The sequence below is a fragment of the Cotesia typhae genome, unplaced genomic scaffold (assembly GCF_013202065.1).
Source record: "Cotesia typhae breed Kobodo isofemale line unplaced genomic scaffold, CoteBio_Ctyphae scaffold_13, whole genome shotgun sequence".
NCBI classification, from domain to species: domain Eukaryota; kingdom Metazoa; phylum Arthropoda; class Insecta; order Hymenoptera; family Braconidae; genus Cotesia; species Cotesia typhae.
The window spans coordinates 15276220-15300660 of NW_027423774.1; the positions used below are offsets into that span (position 1 = coordinate 15276220).

The 24441-nt window shown below is 28.2% G+C and overlaps 3 protein-coding genes and 1 long non-coding RNA gene across 4 annotated transcripts; 1 reads left to right on the top strand and 3 right to left on the bottom strand.

Annotated features, from left to right (window-relative positions):
- Positions 1–863: 863 nt before the first annotated feature.
- On the bottom strand, positions 864–3074 carry LOC141534513 (uncharacterized). Its single transcript, XM_074253906.1, has 4 exons — positions 2643–3074; positions 1702–2567; positions 1323–1629; positions 864–1246 (listed from the first exon to the last, which is right to left on the bottom strand). Exons 1-4 carry the CDS (start codon positions 3020–3022, stop codon positions 1024–1026), a joined length of 1776 nt encoding a protein of 591 aa, XP_074110007.1. The 5' UTR covers positions 3023–3074; the 3' UTR covers positions 864–1023.
- Positions 3075–3624: 550 nt separating this feature from the next.
- On the bottom strand, positions 3625–6050 carry LOC141534514 (splicing factor ESS-2 homolog). The gene is made up of 2 exons (XM_074253907.1): positions 4130–6050; positions 3625–4039 (listed from the first exon to the last, which is right to left on the bottom strand). The coding sequence occupies exons 1-2, from the start codon at positions 5284–5286 to the stop codon at positions 3757–3759; spliced, it is 1440 nt and encodes a 479-aa protein (XP_074110008.1). The 5' UTR covers positions 5287–6050; the 3' UTR covers positions 3625–3756.
- Positions 6051–18338: 12288 nt separating this feature from the next.
- LOC141534515 (T-box transcription factor TBX1) lies at positions 18339–24067 on the bottom strand. The gene is made up of 4 exons (XM_074253908.1): positions 23103–24067; positions 22340–22650; positions 21056–21307; positions 18339–19518 (listed from the first exon to the last, which is right to left on the bottom strand). Exons 1-4 carry the CDS (start codon positions 23266–23268, stop codon positions 19033–19035), a joined length of 1215 nt encoding a protein of 404 aa, XP_074110009.1. The 5' UTR covers positions 23269–24067; the 3' UTR covers positions 18339–19032.
- On the top strand, positions 22563–23240 carry LOC141534516 (uncharacterized). Its single transcript, XR_012480426.1, has 3 exons — positions 22563–22685; positions 22768–22965; positions 23127–23240. It is a non-coding gene; the product is annotated as an uncharacterized LOC141534516 (long non-coding RNA).
- Positions 24068–24441: the final 374 nt, after the last annotated feature.

Below are 24441 nucleotides of genomic sequence, written 5' to 3' on the forward strand. Positions count from 1 at the left end.
TTTTTTTTTCCATTGGCAGAACTTCGTCATATGATAAAAGAAAACTTCTGACTAAAATTTGTCCAAATTGAAAGGGGTCGATTCCAACTATTTGTCGATTTGACATGGAATGACTCAGATGATTTTTTGAACAAAATTATTTCTGAATAGTTTTAAAACTATTACTAAAATCATCTTTAGTCAATGAATTAAGTTATATATTATTTTTGTTAATATTATTTTATAAAAAATAAATTTTCCTTATTTATTTTAGAAATCTACTTCTATTTCAGCTCCCGAATAGCTTTTTTATTTTTATTTTTTCTCTATGCCCATTTTTTTAAATTACATGTAAGGATATGTAAGTACTATATAATCTAATTTGTCTGTAATAATAAATGAGTGTATAGTAGACTCAAAAAGATTATGAAGGAAGACCATATGGCATGAAATTTTTCATCTTTTTTGCTTCTAAAGACTACTTGCTTGAACAAGAAACTTTATGAGCCGTTGACAGTCATACTTTAGAATCAAGACAGAAAGAGTAGTGAGTAAACGATAAATTTATCAAACCGACAAGTTATGCGTCAGAACCCTTATAACAAGTCAGTTCTCTTGATTCTTTACAACTCTGAATTTTATATTTATAAACGATATTGGCTCTCTTACTCTTTATAATATAAATGAATCATCAGTCTTTTATATTTTGTCATATTTTTTTTAAATATTAAAACTATCATTTTTTTTCCACCATACAACTTTGTCTTTTGCTTTTAAACAATGTTATAATAGAAAATAGATGATAAATTAAAGACTAATTCATTAAATAAAAGCAGATTAATTGTCGTTTGTCGTATAAGGTGAAAGGAACAATGTTACAAGTATTTAATTTTTATGTAATATCATAAAATTTTATTTGATTTAAAGTTAATAGTCAATACAATACTTTTTAACTAGATAAAACTTTAAAATATTTCATAAAATCAATTCTCTATTACTTTTTAAAGTTTTGCTTGATTATTAAAGCATAGTCCAATAAAATTTTTAAAGACAGGTACAGGTCTGTACTCCATAATTTCCTTCACTGGATTCGCTGTTAACTTGACTTTCTTCTATGGTACCGGGTCGATAATCAGGAAGAGCTGTTCCAATCGTTCCACAAGGCACATCATCTGGAATAACTCGGTCACTTACGGCAATTTGCTGACTTCCACTTTGCTGAATGAATTTGTTATTACATGGTTCACACTCTTTAAAGCTACTTGTGCTAAAACAAAGAAAAATAAAGATTGATATTGAGGTCTAAAATAATTAAAATAAAGTTTTAAATAATAAATAATTACAGTTGATCCATAAGTATCTGCGGATTAACATTTGGTGCGGGATTTTTGAATTCAATTGGTCGTGAATCATGAAATTGAATTATTTCTTCAGGGATCTCCCTTTCTGGCTTTTTATATTCATTTACTGGTGGTTGTTTGTAATCGTACGTTAATCCTACTTCAGGTATTTTTTTGGTTGGTCCCAATGTTAGTGGCTTTATCAATGATGTCATCAATTTATTTAAATATAATTGCCATGAGACGGCATCAACAGTAGTTGTTTGCTTCTCACCTTTGTACATTTTTTCTTGTTCTTCGTATGATAATTCTGAAAATTATTTAATAAATAAATGAATATAATTTTAAAAGAGCCAGAATGAAAAGGAATAAAAATGATTACTTTTATCATCACAAAATTCTTCTCGTGTCATGGCACGAATATTTCCACTTGAAGGGTCTATAAAGTTAACTATTGCTGATGGTTTTGAATGACTATCTTGTGATGGTCCATTATTAAATTGACTATTGACTAGACCAGTAGTTGATTGAACATTGAAAAATTCATTATTAGTTGATTGAGCGTTGGTGAATTGATCGTTAGATGATTGACCACCGATGATTAGTTGATTATTAGTTGATTGAAAATTGTTGAGCTGTCCATTATTTATTTGACCATTAAGATTATTGTTAGTATGTGTGACTGGAATTAATAGCTCAGCCCTTAAACCAGTGCTCACAGTATTTTCTTTATTATTTGATTTTCCATCAGATAATACCGTTGTCAGTCCACTGAAAACGCTGTGGCTTCCAGAATTAATGTTAGCATTAATATTAGTATTAGTTGCTACAGTACTCAAATTATGTATACTGAAGATATTGCTTCCTGGTCTCAAAGCGTTTGAAACACTGCCACTAGATATTAAGGTATTTGAGCCGATTTTATTTATGATATTTCCAAGTGCTGCATTGCCGCCATTGAAGACAGGAAATTTATTCATTTCTTTTATTGAATTACCATTAAAGATCTTTTTTTGTGTGGCTTTATTCATAAAATTGTTCAATGTGGTTGTAATTTTTTTATTTTGAAAAGTATTGGAATTATATTCTCCACTTCCTGACCCAAAAGTTAATGAGTTGGGTTTATCAACCTTGCATGGAATTCTACTTGGTCGAGCAGGCCTAACAATCAATTTTCTTTGTTTATGAAGGAAGTTATTTTTTAAAAGTCCTTTGCGATGAGTACAAAGATCATTGACTGGTTGGAACCTAAAAAATATAATAAAAGATATAATAATATAATGTATAAAATATAAAATAAAAAAATAATATAAGATTTAATACGTTTGCACAGCATTAGCATTAGAATCTACTGACAACACTCCTCCAGTGCCGATATTACTCAAGATTTGTTGAGATGTTTCCTGAATAATTGGTCCGATACCACCACAGCCTCTCTCACTATATGTCACTTGTCCATAACCAGAAGCTGGAGATGGAGTCAAGACTGTTTGTTTGTTACCAGATGCGCCATTATTGAATGATGAGAATCCATAGCTCGGAGGCTTATATTGTGAATCAGCGCCAAAGAGGGCTATATTGGCACGATCACATTCTCTACACGGATTTACACCAGTGTGTAATCCTCCGCAAAGCTCCGGGTGCTCACGAGCCGATATTGTCGCAGCGTATGTTATTAAAAGTAAACTTACAACAGTTTTCATGATGAATACTTATACTGTAACTTGAGTAAAGTATTAACAGATGAACAGCTAACTCAATTCTGGTTAGCATTAATTCACGGCAGCTATTTATATTAATCCGTCGTTACATAATTTCTTCAATAATTAGTATGGAAACAATAATATAATCTTTGTTTTTATGTAAAAAAAAATAAATTGCTGGTGTTTATTAAAAACAAATAAGTCGAGAAATATTAGTATACATTTTTTGCATTTATTATACGCAGATACTTGTTTAAAATTTTTCCTGTTTTTATTCCTGAGTTGCGAAATGTTTTACCTTAAATATTACGATTTAATTAAATTTCAATGCAGACGAATGTTTATGAATGCATTTATTATTTTTTAAGTTCCGGTCGTTTCGGAATGTTTAATTTAACTGGTTGTCAAATAATATTTTGTTTTACTAAATTTTGCATAATTCTCTTCCTGATTAACTCATTAATACCAAATAAATGATATTGTATAGACAATCAAGAATTGCACACTCTTCCGTTTGACTAACAAAAAGTTTTTTCATTTTAATTTCAAAAAAATATTATAGTTAATATTTTTTATAAATACAAAAAAATTTAAAAGACTAATTAGAATCAATAAAAACATATATATTTAAAAACAATTATAGCATAAACCTCTATATCATTAAATAACATTTTTCAATTCTGACAGACAACAGAAAATCATAATTATTGAATTTACTTTATATATTCTGCCAACTAATTGAAAAAGTCGGAAGCTCTTTGTCTTTGAGGTAAATTAAGTAGATTATCAGTAAGTATAGTATCTTTAGATTTAGAAGTGTTATCTAAATGTACTTCTTTTAATGAAGTTTGATTCGGTGTAGCCCTGTGAGTTTTTACGCCAATCGATGGGGATCTTAATAGTGTTCGCCGAGGACTTGGAGTGCCAACAATCCGGAGTTTTTGCGTGGCTAATCTTCTTGCTGCTGGTGACATTGTGCTGAGACGATCAATTGTTGATAAGCATCTAGGTGATGGCCTGAAAATATCAATGAAAATTAAGTTAGTAATTCATTACTAATAATTTATTATAGATTTTAAATTAAAAATAGAAAAAAAAGTAGCTTACGTTGCAAATGACTTTCTAGCAGCTTCTAATGCTTTACTTTTCCTATCTCTGTGTCGTTCACCCGCTTTTTCTGCTAATTGTAGAGCTAGTTTTTCTCTTTTAGGTGGTTCAGCCATACGAAATGATGGCCCTTGATTAGACCTTAACAATGGTGTATCACCGCCATCTAATCTGAAAGGTGTACCTTCGATTTCTCCCCATGTCATCAGAGGACTTTCACAATCTTGTGGCCTAGGACTTGGAGTAGCAACAAAACTAAAACCATTTACTTTTGGTGTAAGATTTCTAATAACTTCCTTACCATCAACACCAATTTTTCCGTCATAAACTTTTAATTGAGATTTAGCTAATTCACTAAGTGTCTCTTTATTATGTTTTTCATTGAATGGATTTGTATTTAACCTTGTGTTAGAATGAACTATTTCTTGTTTCCTTTTAGCCATTTCTATTTTTTCTTCTGGCGTCAATTCTACCCCATCAGGTATATACATTATGTAGTTTTTATTTTTATAATTCCAAGTATCTAACATTAATGGTTTTGAACTTTTGCTGTCAGTAATAGTTAAATTATTTTCATTAGCATTAAGACACAGAGCTTGTGAATTTTCTTCCATTTTATATAACCAAGCATATTTAATTCTCTGACGTTTATCTGCTTCTTCCATCATTTCTTCAAAACTCGCGTTATCTTCACTTGTATGCGTGCTTAGATATACATCTAAACCCATTACCTGTGTTTTATTATTTGTGGTATTTTCTACGGTTGTTGAACAATGCTGTGAATCTTTATTATTTTTCGTAAGATTATTGGTATCTTCACGCAAGGGAGTTTCAAATGTTGCTGGACTAGTTACTCTTTCAGTAAGTGGTTGTCCAGAGCTGTATTTTGTATACAAATCTCTCATTTTCTTAGCATCGTTTTGTTCAATTGCATCTAGATAATCATTCTGAGCTTTTAATTTTTCTAAATGAGGAAAAAAATCTCTTTGTATTATTTCACCCATTTTTTCAATATACGTATCTTCATCTAAAGTCTTCGGTCGAAATTTTTTACTGCGTCTCGCAGGTCCTAATGGCTTTTTAAATACAGCCAAATCCTTGATATTTTTAATTGCTTCAAGAGCTTGAGATCCGGGTGTTACAATCGGTGAAGACATTTTTCTATTTTTTTCACTTCTTTTAATTAAAATAAAATAAAATTTATTTATTTATTTATTGAATAAAATAGTTGAGGTTAAATTTTTCACACACTAAATTTTTCACTTCTGTAAATACTTTTATTTACATTTATGCCCTTTGCTTCACTAAAAATAATATATACACTTCTCATGTATAATTAAAAAACAAAATTAACTTATTTAAAATTTTTAACTTTTATTGAACTTATTATTTTTGTGCAATGTACTGTTATTTGATAGACAAATATTTATTTACGAATTATTTAAGACTTAACAAACACACTAACCCTTTAATGACCCAGAAAATAGCGCCATCTAACATTTTTTTAAGAAACTACTAATACATTACTTTGCTTGAATTATCTCCTTTATCTCCTTGACGCATAAACTAGCGCTATCTATGACTAAATTCAACTTTAAAAACAATTTATCAACCGTTGTTAAAATTACGCGCTATTTTGTAATAATTCAAAAGTCATCTGTGTATACAATTATAAAATTGTAGTTTTTAACGTTATAAGTGTGTGTAATAAAATATTGTATAGTGTATTGTGTTTATTCAATATGCCAAGGCAATATTAGCCGAATGGCAAGAAATTTTACATAGTTTTTAATAACAATAGCTTACAAAACTAATTTAATTAATTTTAACATGACATAATATTTTTTTAAATATTTAAAAAATAATTCAAGTATTCCAGATTTATTTTCAAAAAATAATATAACTCTGAAGTTGACAGATATTAAAAAGTTTTTAGAATTCTATAGCAATTAAATTTTTATAAAAAAAATTAAATATAAAAGTTTCACATGTGAAAACTAATAAAAATCACAAGAGAAAATTTTCCGAAGCATTGTTTTATTGTTATTAATTTATTAAAAAAATTTTTTAAATTAACAGCTGACGGCTAACTTCAGTGTCACAAAATAATTTACATCTCCTTTAAGATATCGAGTCTATATTATGAATAACGACACTGAATCAGTATTGTACAGTTATTTCGGTCGATCGAATTTTACTTAAAGGTTTATTTAATTAGAATATAATATTAATATAACAATCATTTTCTTTTTCATACCATCTTTACAGTTTGAATAAAAAAAATTAGGAAAACGGTTGACCCTGAAGGCCATTTTTTTTTTTTTTACTTAATTATGTGAACTTTTATATTTATATATATTTTTGCATCTCAATATTCTGAATAACAAATTGTCTAAGTCCGAATTTTTTTGGTAATGATTCTTCGACTATTCAAGGTAGCAACATTTTGAACACATTATTTGGGTAACTTGAACAAAAGTACTATACACGTAACAAATATTGAATCGATCTTTAGGTGTAAAAAAAATTTAATTTACTTTTTTGCGTAAATGAAGAATTAAGAAAAATGGAATTTGACATTAATAATTACTGATCAAATTATAAAAATAAATTTCTCAGAGCAAATGAGGCTTACACGCTCTAGTTGTTTTTTAAATTATGATTGATGAAATAATTTTTAATATATAAAATGCAGTCTTGCGATAAAAATAATAATTTTATTATTAAAACTGAAATTTTTTTTCACTTTCTCGAAATGTAAAATCGTCTTCCGGTTGCGTTAAATCAGTAATAAATCATCTAATTGAATTCTTCAATCTCACTTTTTTTATTTAGATCGGAAGTTAACTAATTGTATCCTGCTAATGTTAAGGCATTAATATATTCAATACTGTATAAGATCATAGCTTCAAACATACCAACTACACAATTACTGAAAATATATCTAATTTTTTTTTTTAATTCACAGGATATGAAAATTATATATTTTTCATCAATATTTCATCAAATCCTTTAATACACTTTCTCTTTCTATTCAATGATCCATTAATTCAATTTTTTTTTTTTTTTTTTTTGTGAAAAAGGTATACATTAAGCACTTTTTAAATATATCTTCATTTATTAATTTAACCATCATAATGATATCGGTGTCAACCAACGGCATGTGCAATTGGTTAAATTCGAGATCATTGTTATCCGAATTTTTTATATCATTTTTTGAAGCATAAAATAGCAGTCTCACTAAAGATCTAAAAAAATTTTGTTTATCCATAAGAAATTTTAATGTTTTCTGAGAACTGTGATATGGCGCTAAGTGAATAAATGTAATGATCTTGGATCTTTGTTAATCTTTAGATTCATGTTAACTTTGATGTTATACGATAATAAATTACGAAATATTTTACGATCTTGTTGAATATGTCTGGGATTATATTTGCACACTTCATATTTTGTTGCACCTAATATGTGTTGGCTCATTACAAAACTATTAAATTTCTTATCACTTGAGTGTAAAGTAAAATCCATAAATTTTTTTGCGAATCACAATTGGAATGTCTTGTTATTTTTATCCATAAGTCTTCTAATTCGATCTTTACATGATCAAATTACACGGAAAGAAGTAAACTGTAAAATTCACTTGGATTCCGGTTAATTTTTATAGTTCCAAACAGTAAAGCGGTCATCGGGCTGGCAAAAATATAAATATTACAGAACTTAATGTAGAAAGTGTAAAAGCCACAATTTATAATTTAATATCGAAAATACGTGATCAGTAGCTGTCACTATAGTAAATAACGACTCTCTCATCTTAAAAAATTAAAATTTTAAAAAGTAAAAATTGCCATTTCAATTTATAGTCCATACTGTGAGGAAAAGAGGAACTCAGATGAGGAGAAGGGGGTTCTCACTCTGGGAGAATTTAACATTTGAAACAGTGAAAATTCTACTTTTAAAATATGTATTTTACCAGTTCAAGCAAGTCAATAATTATAGTTCCAATTTTAGCGTTATGTTTAAAATTTACCATTTTACTTTGTAAATATTGACGTTTCTTGTATTAGAAATTTAGTAACTGTCTTTTATACTTTTTACATATCATACGATCATTTTTTAGGTACGAAATGATAAATATCAGTCAAAATTCTTAATTATTATACTTTAAAATGTTAGACGTTCACATAGCGAATATTACTGTTTGAAATAGTATTTTCTTCCATGTAAAGAATGAATTGTAGCATTTAAATGAAAAATATTATTAGAAATGGTAATTTTTCGCAGTTGATCATTACTTATTATAAATCGACTATCATTTATTACAATTTACTTTTTTCCGTGTGACATTGCCGAAGAAATCATACCGATTGACTTGAAATCTAAGTTATACAAAATCATTTACTTTAAGATAATCGCGGAACTTAAAAAATAAAAAAAAGCTTCTTAAGTAATACTCTGAAACAATTTATTTTGTGGCTCAGCTGTAGAAAATTTTCACTGTTCCTGAGTTCGAAAGAGCTCAAAAAATTTAATATTTACTCGAAATCTATTTCAGAATAAGTAAACAAAGCTTACTTTATTTATCAATTAATGAAGAAAATCATGAGCATAGTGATTTTCTAATGAATTTTCCGTCAATAAAAAAAAATAAGTCATTGATAAAGAGCAATATTAATTCCCTCAGACCCCCCCAGTATTATTAGTTATGCATCGACCTTATAAGATTTCGATTTGTTTCTTTATTAAATTGTGATAACTACATAAATAAATATGGTGATATTATGCTTAAAAATATGAGATTTGATTTAGTAAGCTAAGCATTTTGTTAATTATAATTAAAAAAAGGCTGGTCAGTAAAAAAATGAAAAAATTCATACAATAGCCTAAACATAAAAGATAATATTCATAAGATGCACTGCAGCTATTAAATGTAAATAGAAAAATACCGTCAGCAAAAAGTTAAATGCCGCGACTCAAGGTAGTATTTTAGTTCAACCGAACTAATGGTAGTTGAAGAACGAGTAGTTCTAAGATTAAAGTGATCTGTGCTGTTAGATACAAAGAGACGTTGGATTACAATGTTGATAGACAAATGAGAATTCTAGCAGTAAGATTGTATGTACGTGTCGCATACACATCTCCGGCGTCCAAATGCAGTGTTGTGCATGTTAATCTGAACAACAACAACTTCATTGATTTTTGAAAAAGTTGTTATATAATTTTTTATTAAATAGTCAATCAGAAAAACGAAAATACACTTTTGAAAAATGATACCGTTTTTTTTTTTTTTTCTATAAATAGATCAAAATACTCTTATTCACGTAAGCCCTACATAACTTATGACGGAATACTAAAATTTTCTTTTATAGCTACAGATGTTTTTTTGGAGCAATAATAATTTGAAAAAAAATTTCTTGATTTCTTGTAATAAAATGATTATTTTTCCTTGTGAATCAAGATTAACTAAAAAGATTACTTAGAAAATAGAATAATTTATAGGATTTTTTTTATTCTTAGCTTCCAAAAGTCTGAAAAATTAACTTTAATATAATAACATATAATAAAATATAATAACATATAATAAAATAATAACATATAATCTGTAATTTTTAATAAAAAAACGCCTATATTTTCATTTTCATATTTTATAAATTAAAAACTTTGAAATAACCAAAATTTTTTGATCGTAGAGCACTTTCTAATCCTTCGGATTATAGATTTTGAATCGTACCGCTTAAAACTCTATAAAATTACCTATAGCCAAAGCTCATTTATAATTTTATGTAGTTTTATATAAAAGAAAAAATCTTGAATTGAGAACATAATTTTGATGAGTTCAATCATCTTGAATTAAGCAGAAAAATTCTTGAACAAAAAAATTGTTCTTGGTTTAAGTCAATTTCACGTGATTCAAAAATTTCTCTGCTTAATTCAAGATGGCCTGATTTTTCGAAATTATGTTTCGGTTCAAAAATTTTTTTCTTGAATCAAGTCAACTTTTGCACGCCTCATAAGCGAAGCGTTGAGGTTGTGCTCTACTCTCGACATTTCAAAAAAAGCAGTTTTCTCGAAACTTAAATTGATTTTTTGTTATTTATATCGCACTTACAGGTTAATATGAGTACACTTATATCAAGTCAAATAATTTATCAGGCACATAAAATATATTTCAATAAGAATTTTTTTGTTTAACACAGTAAATAATAACATTAAACATAATCTTTTCTGGACGTCCGTGTATGGATGGGTGTATGTAGCAAGGAAATTGGTCGAAAAAATGATTGTACCCGAAAAATTTTTTTTTTTATTATCTAAAGTAACACACGACGGACTTTCTCAATTATTATGAGCGTTCAATTCACTGTCGTTAAATTATTATTTATAAAAAACTAATATATGACTGTGGATTTATTTATATATCTATCGATACATTTTATTATAGTATTTTTTTTCCTCATCTTAGAGTTATGGCACCACTAAACCATAGCAGAATTTTCTGTTTTTTATTATTTTTCTTTTTATATTTTATTTTAATCAATTTTATTGTGAAAAATGAGATTATGAGGCGTGCACTTTTGGATTTTCCAAACTTTTTTTTATTAATGTACAATAGTAATGCCATGCATGCTAATTTCTGGTCGGGTACACTGTGAAGATGAATCGGTTCTTTAAGCTTTGATGAAGCTTATTATTTTTGACAATCACTTGGAAAAGTAGATACATTTATAAAAATTGGAAAGTCGAAGTATGTACTAACAATAACAACTGAGCAATTAAAAAAAAATTTTTTTTTCTATCTTAAAGTTGAAAACGAATTTATTTAGTAAATACATAGTGAAAAAATGCCGTTTAAGAAGTGATGTGAAAAAAATTATAAATGCTGTTCAGTATCATTTTTGGAAATGATAGAATTTTCGTCGGTAGGTATGTGTACCGATAATTTCTTCAGTTTTAAGTCAAATTTTCGATCAATTAATGACTTTTAAAGTTTAATGAAAAATTATCTATACAGTAATTATCTATACAGTACAAACTGGTTATAAGTTACATTGGATGATCTATTCACTCTCTCGGCAGTTATATCTATACATGAAATATTTCATGTAAGTAGAAGAGAGAAAGAAATATAACTTATAACCAAGTTGTACTGTACATAAGAACAAATGTAGTTTTTAACTCAAAGAGTTCGAAAAAACACATTTTCCTTATGTCTTTGATGTTCTTCAACTTTTGATATAGGTTTCTTTAGAAATCTTGTTACATCATAAACGATTCTATGACGCAATTTGAATGAAATTTCAAGTTACGTTAAAATAATCATTAAGCTATAAGTCATCACTTTTATTATTACTCAACCTGAAAATAATTTTTAACATTAAAGATTTTTTTGACTTTGGGATTTTCTTAATTAAGTACCTAAATTATCCCAACCTCTTCCCCTTCTAGAATAGTGAAAAAATGGGATATTTTTGCTTTTTATTTTCCCTACCTAAAAATCGTATAGTATATCTATAAATAAATATTTTTTTGAAAATTAAAGTTCTTAATTTTCATTTTCAAAGGTGTCAGTAAATATTTATAGGTTCATTCAAATATTTTTCTCAACTCATATAAGAAAATTTAAAACTCATTATACGAGACAAAACGGGCTACCTATAAAAAAATGGTCTTTTTTTTCTTTTATTGGTTTTATTTTGATGAGTCGATAAAAAGATTTTCAAAAATCACTTTCACACTCAAATCTCTTACAATATCGCTTAGAGAGAATTATAAATTTGTATGCTATCATTAATGATTGTATTTAAAACTTAAACTTGTAAATAAATTTCTGTTGAAATTTTCTATTGCATACAGTAGTGATTTATTTTTTCGAAAAATTCTTGATCATTTATGTAGAGTCAAAATGAGTCTCTTAAGTGAACCAACAGCAAAATGAGTATATCTAATGTTGTTATTCTCGTTTTACTTAATCGTTTGATATAAACTAAGAAGGAAAAATTTTCGAGGGTCCATCCCCTTTTTTCTCTGTCTTTCGAATGTGTTTGTTTTAAAACTATAAGTATTTATTTTCATTTCAATCTACATTATAGAGTTAGCACGTTACTTACTGTCTTAAATTTCTCGAAATCATGGATAGTTGTTTATTAACACCACCTAAATTTTTTTTTTAAGTTACATGGTCAATGTCTGTCTTTGATATGGGGACTGAACGAGTTAGCTCCTGCTTTTCCTTTTTTTTTTTTTTTACTTTTTTCTACCATAAAAATAAACAAAGTAGGTAAGATTATATGTTTTTACTATAGCTGTTGCCCGCCCGCTTCGCTGGGCACTCTATAGAATTGTAGTTTTAGATCTAGACTTGAAATTCAATTGGAGTATTATTTTGACTTGCACAGGTTCCACATCCCATCGAATCGGCAGTAGAATTTACTGAAGTCCGTATTGAGATGATCTCTACATGACGAATAAAAGATCCTTACCAAATTTGCAGCTTCTTGAAGCTATATTTTAAAAATTAAGATTTTTTATTGTTAACACCCACTCCCGTGATCTTTATTGGAGGTGATTCGGTGTAAAATCCGTTCTTAGATCATTTTTGTATCACATGTAGACGACTTCTATTAAATTTGGAGTCTATACGAGCTATAGCTTGGAAATTAAAAATTTTCATTGTTAATACCTACCCCCGCAACCCTCTGTGGGGTGAGATATCGTAAAATTCATTGATAAATCATTTCTACATCTCTTACAGAAGATTTCTACCAAATTTGAAGTCGATAGGAGCTATAGTTTAAAAACGGGAATTTTTCATTGTTAACGCCCCCCGAACCCCCCTTGTGGGTGGAATTTCGTAAAATTCGTTCTTAGCTGACCTCTAGTCGGCGAAAGGAATATTCCTGCCAAATTTCAAGTCTCTAGGTCTTATAGTTACAGAGATATCATGATGAGTCAATTTATCTATAGAACAGCTCCTATATATATATATATATATATATATATATATATATAGAAGATAAATAAGCATTTATTTTTATTTAAATAAACCCATTATCTATATTTAATGTCTTCATCTGATATAACTGGTTTTCAATTTTTTTTAATTATCAAACTAGTATTTAATTTACAACTTACTTGTTACTTGACAATAAAAAATACAAAAATTTAAACACGCATAATAAATTTTTTTTCAGATATTAACTGTCGTTATGTTTAGAATTAATCAGAATAAAATTTGATGATAATTTTGCAGAGGACATTCTTCCTTTGAAATGAATCTCTTGAACTGAAAATAAAAGTGCGGGAGTAATACTGAAGAACTCTATAGCAAGAATAAACCAGACTTAAAAGTTTTAACTGTGAAACATAAACACGAGAGGTGTGATTTGATGTCTAAGAATGAGGGAACCTCAAAGAGGCTATTTTACTTTTTCTTTTCCCTTAAACTTTCCTCCCTCCATATTTAAGATTCAAGTATATTTCTGCAGATATATAAAACGGTTAATCAAAATTAAAAAACAAACAAAAGAAAAGAAAGAGAAAAAATAATAAAAATGAAAACGGAAGCTGGAATCTGTAAATCTGTCATTGCAACCATATCTATGGAGTGAGCTCATACTAACGTCGCGACGCGTACTAGAATCTAAGGATCGTTACTTCACGCACACTTTGGTTGCCCACTAGTGCGGTTGTGTGATGTGATGTGCATGCACAATTCCGGTGTTTCTCGAAATCGTTGTATATCTTACGGACCGGAACCAAATATGTAATCGTCCCAACTTGAGAAGTCGATGACAACTCCGAAAAATATTTGTAGATTATTCACAACATTTTATGTTTAGAGATGATGATTGAAAAATCACTAATTTATTTGCTTGAAAAGTTTTATTCCTCTATATGAATGATGAAAAAAAATTGTTATAATAAAACTATTGTTTATGGCTTAATCCTTAAAAAAAAATAATTATTGTTATCGGGAATTATATAGAAGTAGAAAAATCTTAAAAAAGACAAGGGTTTGAAAGTGGGACTAACTACTATAAATTTGATAGTAAAAAAAGCATTTGATATAAATATTAGAAAAATAGTTAAAAATAAATTTTTCAGTTATTTTTCAAGCTTTACAGTTAAAAAGATATTAATTAATTACAGAAAATTGTTAATAATAAAACTTATCCAAAGAATGTACACGGTGAAAAAAATTTAGGGATTTTTCCTATTTTTGCATAAGTTATTCCTATGTTAACATAGGAATTTTTCCAATGTTAACATGGGAATTTTTTCGTTATTAACATGATAGAAATATCTATGTGACATAGGAAAAATTCATTTATCACTAAAATTTATGTTTGTGATAAAAAAATTCGAGGCAATTTTTTTCAAATTTTGCTTTACATTTCAAAAAAATTAAAAATCCAGCAGATTATGGACGGTGTGACTTAAATTGCCATAATTTTTTCAAAAATTGATTTATCGGGACGTTTCTTCTTTCTGAACTTTTTTTTATTAAATGTTTTTTTTGGGAAAAAATAGAAAAAAATTATTCAAACCTATCTTCTGCGTTATTTTGTAGATTTTCCGAAAAAACTCCGAATTTCTCGATGATAAACATTTTTAATTTCTTTTTTCTTTCTTTCATATGAAGCTTTGACATTTTTTACAAATGTCCTGAAAATTTCAGAATAGTGTTTTTTCGATTTCTATTTTTTTTTAATCGAAAAAAAAATTTTTTTTCATGTCATAAATGAATTTTTTCTATGTCACATGGATATTTCTATCATGTTAATAAAGAAAAAATTCCTATTTTTTTTTTCGCCGTGTAGGGTTTTTCAGTTAATTTTTGTATTCTATGCAAATAAAAATTCAAAAAAAAAAAAAAACAATTCTTTAAATCTCAATTTTTCGGTACTTTAGAATTTTTCACATGCATTTTTTTTTAGTCGAAAAGTTGACAATTCTTTAAACTTTATATTTTTCGATATTTCAAGAAAAAAATTGTGTTTATTATTTATTAGTAATAAAAACGCCCTCGGAATTTTACAACAATACGATTAAATTTTTATGTATAAAATGTTTAATAATAATGATTTTATACAATACATAGCATCTGCAAAAAGAAGATAAATTTAAGAAATTAAAAAAATTTAAGAAATTAAAAAAAAAATCTTTTAAAACTTAAAAGAAAAAACTATAAAAAAAAAATTTGAAAGAGAAGAAAAACATAATATGTCTGATAGTTTATAATCACTATTTGTACACCTGGAATGTTATTATTTTAGAATCACCCTTTTTGCTTCACTTTTTATTTTATCTGCTGGTCCTCCAAAAATGTCAATATCAATAGCATATTTGTTGATGACTTTGCCTATTCTGTATACCGGTGCACGATATAAGATAAAAATTTAATCATATTTTGATTTTATGGTCAGAATTAGTGTAGTAAAGATTTCGAACGTTATTAAAAAAAAAAAAAAAAAATGTTGATATTAAAATTTTTCGAATTTTTCCTATTTTGAATGAATAAATTAGATGAAGTTGGATTGTGAAATTTTATCTTATTTTTCAAGTCACCAAAAATTATCAAAGTTCGAAAAATTGACTCATCAACGAATTTTTTTTTTCTTTTTTAAAATTATTCTCTTCTCAATGTGCAATATGAAAACAATACAATAATATTGAAGATATTAATGCATTATCTTCAATTTATTGAATACGATCGAAATCTTATTTTTTTGGTGACACGACAAAATCTCCCCGGACAAAATCTCCCCCCTAAAATCTCCCCGCGACAAAATCTCCCCGACAAATCAGCAATACGATTATCCGCGTTTGTGTTGGTCTAATGTCGAATAAACACAAACAAAAACCTTGTTAAAAGGGCGCAATACGATTATCCGCGTTTTTGTTGGTCTAATGTCGAATAAACACACACAAAAACCATGTTAAAAGGGCGCAACACGGTCACAAGCAAAGGTAATAAAATAATTATAAAGTATTTAAATTATAATAAATTTTTAAAATTATTTAAGAGAAATTTTCTCAGTGAGATTTTGTCTTGGGGAGATTTTGTTTTGGGGAGATTATGTCGGGGAGATTTCGTGGTGGAATTATTTTTTTTTCAAAGTTAAAAGTCTTTTATATAAAATTCAATTATTTAGTAAACTGAAAAACAGAAAAATGTGAATAATTAAATGTCCATTCATTTTTGAGGGCTGAAAATAGGTGTAGAGCTCTACTTGAATTTAATAACCGGATTTTCTCTAGTACACAGATAATAATTAGATACAATTATGAAACTGTTGAGTGAATTAACGATAAATTACGAGTATGATTCTGACAAACATACAGAAACATGATATATGTACTCGATAGATATTCGGACAACTTTGCTGTAAATTTGATACAAAAAGCATAAAATAAACTTTTGAAACGAGTTTATCTTAGAGATTAATTGCATTAAGCATTAATATGAACTTCGGTGACGACGGATTAATGACCAAAAGAGCATTTACTTCACTTCCTATACAACTAGTTTTAGTGTAAAAATTAAATAAAAAAGTTTTTAATAGAAAAAAAAAAAAAATGACTAATTTCAAGCATAATTTATTATGGTTGGACTTAATATGTGGTATTTATCAATATAACACAACACACACGTTATTTGTTGTTGACTTGACAAACTTAGTACAGAAAAAAATATAATATATTTTTGACTGTCACTTCACGTGAGCTGCAAGCTAAACGACAAGTTAGGGAAAAAAAAAGTTTTGACATACGTTCGTGTGTGCCGTAAGCCGTCTACTCTAAACAGTGTGTATGTACAGACATACTTTAACTATTATACAGCTAAAAAATTCTATGAGTACCGAGAAGACAAAACCACTGCAAGATAAACCCCCCAAGTAGTATATTATACTTTGTACCCCAAAATTTAATGACTACTTCCTTTTTATTTTATTTTCTTCGCTTTAACATCAGTCTAAGTATGTAAAAGTAAAAGTTAAGATGTTAAACTTTTTTTTTTTTACTTAAAAAAGTAAGTAAACTGCAAACGATTCTCTACCCGGAACTTTGCGCATCCTTTGATTTTTTATAATCGTAATTTTAATTACTTTACTTTGAATATTTTTCATCAAGGGAATACAAGTTGTCGTTTACGTGACAGTAAAGACAGGTCAATACGTCAGATAAAACTGTAAAATTTTATTACTATGCGGAGACATGCAACCAAAGGATTCTTAGCATCTCTGTACTTATTTTTTGCTTTGGCACTCATGTTGCTTTGTCAATGAACTATTTTTAAAAACTACCAGTAACACATTTACACTCAAGTTGTAAAAAGTAAGTCTTTATTTGCTTTATTTTTTTATTTTTTTATTTTTTTTTAAATTAAATCGAGTGTAAAAAAAGTAAAAATAGTGCATGAGATTTATTAATAATTGGTAATAGAAACTAATGCAACAATAAATTCTTAAATAGATAAATTTTTGTATTCTTATACGCAACCGACATTTCAGACAATAATATGTTTACACAAACTTGTTCTTTACACTCTCATCAATCACTGCCAGTTGGTGTCAACTCTGTTTGTATTATATGTTTTGTTGAGACTTAACTTTACTGGTCTGTTATATGAGAATCTTCTCAGTTCCGACGGATCCCTGCAATTTTCGTAGTTTTTTTTTTTCCTCGATTGCTACATAAATTTTTTTAACAAATGTTGGTAATTCTTGTCATTTGTAATATTCTGTCAGAATAAATATTAACTCGTATACTATGGTTTTGACAAACTGATATTTTAAAATCTAAAAAAAAAAAGTTTTTATTATCTTACTACTTTCATAATTATAGAAAAGGATCAAGGATCAAGTATCAATGACATTGAATGAAAAAATTAATTTGATTTAAGAAATAAAATCTTAACTATAAAGAAATAATCTTAAAGAATAAGATCATCTTGAAACAAGCAAAAAAAATGTAGATTTTACTTTCTTCAGGAATATTTTTACTTGATTCGAGACAATGAAATTCTCCAGAATGATTTTAAAGATTCAAGATTTTTTTCTTATAAATCAAGTTAATTATTTTTTATTAGTGTAATCATACTTAAGCATTGTAATCATATTGAAATACAATCATAATTTCTTTATAAAATTTATTAAAAAACATTTTATAACATAACGATTTTAAAATCAATTAATTGTCTTATAATTTTAAGTTTGATAAGTTTTTTGATGTATAGTAAACATAACTTAAGAATTTTACAAATATAATTTATTAAGGCACTTAGCTGTTGCTAAAGGGGTTTGTCACGGCACGTTTACGTTCTCATCTTTACTTGGCCCGAAGTGAGTTTTGGCTCGTTTGGTATTTAAGACACCCCGTATAAATAGACGCACTTTGCTCCTACAAAAGGCACTTTGTTTTACATTTCGTTATTCTCGCAAACACCGTAACCATAAATTCTTAAATCTTTTACTTTTAATTGAAGCAAAATAGTGTATGATAATATGTCAAAAAACAATTAGAATTTTTTTTAGCGAATTCATATTATGCTAATCATTAATATCTATATGTTCTATATACATACATAATTATTAAAATTAATATTATGAAAGATTCGAAATAAGCACAATTATAGATCTTTTGTCAATTCATCGCGCGAACAGTGAAAATATTTATAACAAAAAAAAATATATATATCACTGAATGACGTAGTTCTAACGAAAATTTGATGATAATAACAAGCATATACTAATAAAAGCAAAAGATTGTGCAATTATAACTACTAAATTTACTTTGGCATCATTATTATTTGGCATCGGTACACAAGATGTAGATCAAATTGGACTTGGGATAATTATTTATATATTTTTTAATTTAATTTGATTATATTTAACGGTAAATTTTCACTATCGTGGACCATAAAGTGAAGATCCAGATGAATGATGAGAAACATAATGCCCAGTACTATGACTAGTTTGATGATGTCCTTGATAAGTCCAATGTGAAGTAGGACTCGTATAGAATTGATGATGATGTTCTGGGCTTGTAATGCTAGCTGTTATAGGCACCACTGGAATAAGCGATGAAAAATTGGTGGGCGAAATAGTTACGTTAGCGGTAGCTGGTCTTTTAGCAGGATTGTGTATTGTAGAATTCGGGGGTTCACATTCATCAGATTCACAATCTCGAAATCCTTTTGCAAAAGGATTACTAGCTATTTTCAGTTGCGTAATCCGATGGTTTTGGTATGCCGTTACAGCGGTGAAACGCGTTTCAGGAAAACAAAAACTTTTAAAGTTTTCTGTTCGAGGATCTGGACCTGAACCTGGTGGTGAAGGTGCAACAACTACATGACACCTTGGTTGATATCTGTGCATTGAATTTAATATAATCTGGAATAAAAAAGAAAATAAATAATAAGTAATCGGTTTTTAATTTTCAGAGCAATATCAAGAATCAAAGTACAGATAAAAGGAAGTATATGGAAACTAGATACTTATGCTTATGAGGAAGAAGAATTATATATTTACATGAAAAGGAAAAGACTCGACGGGGGGCGGTCGCGTTGTTTGACAGGCAGAAGAGTCCCAGTGACTAATTAGTATAAAAAGTAACCTCTGAGCTCAGTCAAGTCGAATGAACGGCAATCTGACACCCTTCTTCTATCTCACTATTTAACTTTACTTACTCTCAAGGCGTTTGAGCTACAACACACGTGCTACATTTGCTTGTAGCACACGTGGTAGTAGTGAATTCAAAGATAAATGCGTAAAGAATTCGACTATAAAGGACAGTACAGACTACTTTGTCCAAGCATCCATGCGTGTGGTCCATTTTATTATTTTTAAATTACTCAAAAATCAATATTTCTGCATTTACTTACTCGTGAAATTTATTTTTTTTCACCAAATTAAACAAAATTATTAGAATTAATAAAAAAAAAAATTATTTTTATTAAGAAAATAATATATTCTTCAAGCAATATCTATGAGCCATCACCACACCCTCACACCAAATTTGTCCTGCATTTTTTTTTTTACTGGCGTTTCACGGGTCGGTTCGTATGTATAAGTATACCATTTTTTATTCAAGAAAGGCGTAAAAAAAAAAAAAAAAATAATAATAACAGACACGGGTTGCGCAGAGGGATTTATCTTATTTTAAAACTTGAAATTTTTTGAATACTCTAATTTATAGATTGGATCATTACTTATACCACTTCAATACCGTTAAAACTAATTATGTAAATTCAATGTGCATTACGGTCGTGATATTTTTTCTAAAGCATTATCATAAACAATTTCTTAAGCTCTATCAATTATCAACAGTTTATTTTTTGAAATAAACATTATTTGATACGAAATCTCAATTTAATATTTGTAAGTCCATAATATTTACTTTAAACTTACTATTAAGTGTATATGCTTGAGAAAAAACACACTACACAGAACGAAATTCGAGAGTTAAAGTAACCGGAAAGAACTCTGCTCACAAATAACAAAATCTAAATTATTACAATAAACACTTTCTTTTTTATAAAAAATAATAATAAAATAAAAATAAAGTTTTGAATTAAATATTTTATAGTTTTTTATCTGAAGATAAATAACACTTGTAAAGTATAGTGTGGCACACGCTTGAAAGATATAATATACGCGTAGCAGTCTTATAATTTCTTCAAATGCTTGACTCTTGACAGTGTCTCATATCTTAGGTCAATTAAGAGGAACTCGTCTAAAACGACAAACACGTGGAGCCGTGCAATTTAACTGTATACTTTATTATGTTTTAACTTTTAAGTAATATAACTAACGATCTTATTCCCTTGAAATCTTTGGGCAAGCTTTAAAATTTTTTAAGTTTTATTTTAAAAGCTTCGTAAAAAAAAAAAAAAAAAAAACACGTGTATATAAATTGAAAGTAACTCACATGGCCGTTATCGTCGAGTTGGTTATTAGTAAGTTTCAATTTATCAAAGGTTATTGGTTGTTTCATCCAATGTGATCCATTAGCAGGACTATCAGGATGAACATGAATCCTTGGGGGCGAAATTGGATCTGCGCGACCGGCAACTACCCATGCACTACTGTGAAAAGCGTATCTATACCTCTTATCATCACAAGGCACAAAATCCATTACTAAGAGGTAATCAGTGTTGGGTTCTAGCCCAAAAAGTCGACACTAAAGTGTAAAAAATACATTTATTATTTGTATTTATACTAATGTCAATTTTAAATTATATTAATCAAGGAGGAACATTACTGTGACGATTGAAAAAAAGAGGTGATTTTCGGGAATTTTTTTGACAGTTAAAATAAAGGAATTTGGGGATCGGATTTTTTTCATTTTATTAAGGATACATTAAAGGTTATTACCCTAAATTTTTATTAAAAAATATTTAATCATTACAAAGTTATTAACAATCTCGTAGAGCACTAGAAAAAATTTCCCCAACCACTGTCGATTTGATAAATCAAAAATGGATCATCTGAAAATCAAAACCCAAATTGCTTTCTAATTAGTAAGGATGTAGTTATCGTCGCACGTACGGAATTTTGAAAATTTTCATTTTAAAAAAAATATGAAAATAAATTTAGCAGATATTTAATAATTTTTAGAATTTTTTTTAACAAATAAATTATGGCAAAAAAAAATTAGGAAAAAAAATTGACATTTAAAAATTAAAAAAAATTAAAAATCCAATTTTTTAAAAATCATTTTTTAGAACTAATTTTTTTGTTAAATAAAATTTAAAAATTCTCTAACGACTGCTAACTTTAATGTCATAAAAAAATGGCGACTGATTGAAAATTTTCTCACTATTCTTACTGTTTTTCTTTTGTTTTAACCCGACTAAAAAAATCATGAAAATAAAAATTTTTCAAATTGCATACGTGCAACGATAACTACATTCTTACTGATTAAAAAGCAGTTTGGATTTTTATTTTCAGATGATCCGTTTTTGAGTTATCGAACCGACCATGGAGGAAGAAATCTTTTCTAGTACTCTATGAGATTGTTAATAACTTTGTCATAATTAAACATTTTTTAATAAAAATTCAAGGTAATAATCTTTAATGTACCCTTAATAAAATAAAAAAAATCCGATCCTCAAATTCCTTTATTTTTCTTGTCGAAAAAATTCCCGAAAATCACCTCTTTTTTTCGATCGTCACAGTGGTGTTTCTCCTTAATAATAAAGATACAACTTACCTGAAAAGTAGGAAACATTCTTCTTCCGGCTTTTGTTACAATCATTTCAGTGCCTAACTGATGAAATTCTTCCCAAAGAGGTCGTGCTTCAAGTGCTGCGCCTACGCCGATAAGAGCATTATGAAGAGGTCTTTTGGAATTATTGTTCTCCGGAGAAGACGATGATCCCAATGAATCATTGCTGGTGCGATGATTATTATTGTTATCATTGCACGGTTCCGTATATGAAGGTGTTGAAGATATTTCAGCAGTAATTTGAGAAGTTTTCGGTGATCGTGAACGTTTAGCTCTTCCGGCGGTTTCCAAGCATGCTATAATTTTAGTAGCTTTAATATTTTTTTTAGTGGTAAGCATCACATTAAATAAACAAAATAAATGAAATTAATAGTTGTGATATAAGATAATAAATTAACGGATCGTAAAAAAAGGTTTCTGAATAGATGTATTACTGTCCCGCATCGGAACATCAGGTACACTTTTGTATGTTTTGTAATGTAATGAAATTGCTTTAAGTAACATCAAATGGAACAAGGGAACAAACGTATTTTGGTCGTCTAAAAGAAGATTCATTTAAACTGGCAAGGTTTAAAATTGGCTGCATTGAATGATGATCTCTTTAGTAACCGGTAATTTTTACACTATGTTACACCGACTAAAAAAATTTTTATATTAATTAATCAAATAAATTTATTAATTGCACAATATCACTAAATGAATGAAAATTTTCTATAAATCTATAAAAAAAAAGAAATGTAATGTTTACCTTCTATTTGTTGCATTGGTGAAGGTTGGACCAGCTGCTGTGGTTGATGGTGATGATGCAGTTGATGATGATGATGATGATAATGATGTGTATGAGGGGTTGACCATTGATAGCAACAATCAGCAGTGATATTGTGTCTTTCATTATGTTGCTGATGCAACTCCATTATTAGAAATAGTATTCACAAATCATGTAACACTTAATTATTTCTTCTCACAAGAATCTTTAATTTATTAATAGTTGAATTAAATTTGATGATAGTAATTCACAAAATAAGCATACTAACTTATTTATTTAAACTAAGGACACTTAATTATTAGCAGTTTGCAAATAATTGTCAAGGAAATGTCATTAAGACAATAAATGACTAGACATTATCACGTAATCGTATAACTGTGTAATCATGTAATCGTGTAGTCATCTGTAAGTTTTAGCGGGTGGCAAGAACTTGACCGAATATTTGATGAGTTTAAGCATCATCGAGGGTCGCGTACACTGTGGACAGAGGATGTCCTCACCTCGATACCTGATCGTTGACAGAGTTCGAAATCTCAGTATAGAGTATACAGAGTATAAACTGTTTCTTGTAAATATGAAAAAGAGAAAGAAGCATAAATAGCTTGAAGCGAAGAGAGTTACCGAGATGTACCGACAGACAGAAGTGCTCTACGAGAATAACTGCTTTAGCTTATCAACGGCCCATCATTTTCTCTCTTTTCTTTTCTCAACCACTGTATTTTTCGTATTTCTCGCTTCTACTCATCTTCACCATCTACCAGAAATTACACTGTTTTCTTCTTTATCTTATTCTCATCTTTCTTAATAAATACATCCTATTTCAACACCTAAAAAATTTTATCTTCCTCTTTTTTGTTCCTTTCCTCCTACTCCGGAAATCACTCTGAAGTTAACTTCAAAACTTTAAGTGGCAGATTTTGCTTAAGAGAGGGATTAACTAAGGTGTGGTTTTCTCAAGAACCTCCTACATTTTACACCCACGCGTAAAAACAAACTTGGCTACATTAACGTATGCTTAAAACTTAACTTTGGCAAAATGCCGAGATATGCATCAAATTGAGGGCGGAGTCTATTGAATCAAAAAAATCTTTTCACGTGAGTTCGATGTACTTTCATTACTGCATTATCACTTAATATTTTTTCTCATAAAAATATATTGTAATAAGAATATCTTCTATCTGTCAGTTGTTAAACAAATGTCATTGGTTTAGCGTATCACAATTATTTTAGATTGAAGAAAAGAATTTAACAAATTTTTAATGGTATTATTAACTAAAATAAATTTAATAGTATTTAAAAAAAAAAATACAGTCACAAGAAT

Bases quoted from the DNA above. Each gene is read 5' to 3' on its own strand.
- LOC141534513 (XM_074253906.1), bottom strand. From the start codon at position 3,022: ATGAAAACTGTTGTAAGTTTACTTTTAATAACATACGCTGCGACAATA. The intron at 2,568-2,642 runs GTATTAAATCTT...TATATTTTTTAG, and splicing joins AATGCTAATGCTGTGCAAAC to GTTCCAACCAGTCAATGATC. The intron at 1,630-1,701 runs GTAATCATTTTT...AATAATTTTCAG, and splicing joins AGAATTTTGTGATGATAAAA to AATTATCATACGAAGAACAA.
- LOC141534514 (XM_074253907.1), bottom strand. From the start codon at position 5,286: ATGTCTTCACCGATTGTAACACCCGGATCTCAAGCTCTTGAAGCAATT. The intron at 4,040-4,129 runs GTAAGCTACTTT...TGATATTTTCAG, and splicing joins GCTAGAAAGTCATTTGCAAC to GCCATCACCTAGATGCTTAT.
- LOC141534515 (XM_074253908.1), bottom strand. From the start codon at position 23,268: ATGGAGTTGCATCAGCAACATAATGAAAGACACAATATCACTGCTGAT. The intron at 22,651-23,102 runs GTAAACATTACA...CTAAAATTATAG, and splicing joins ACCAATGCAACAAATAGAAG to CATGCTTGGAAACCGCCGGA. The intron at 21,308-22,339 runs GTAAGTTGTATC...TTTACACTTTAG, and splicing joins GAATGTTTCCTACTTTTCAG to TGTCGACTTTTTGGGCTAGA.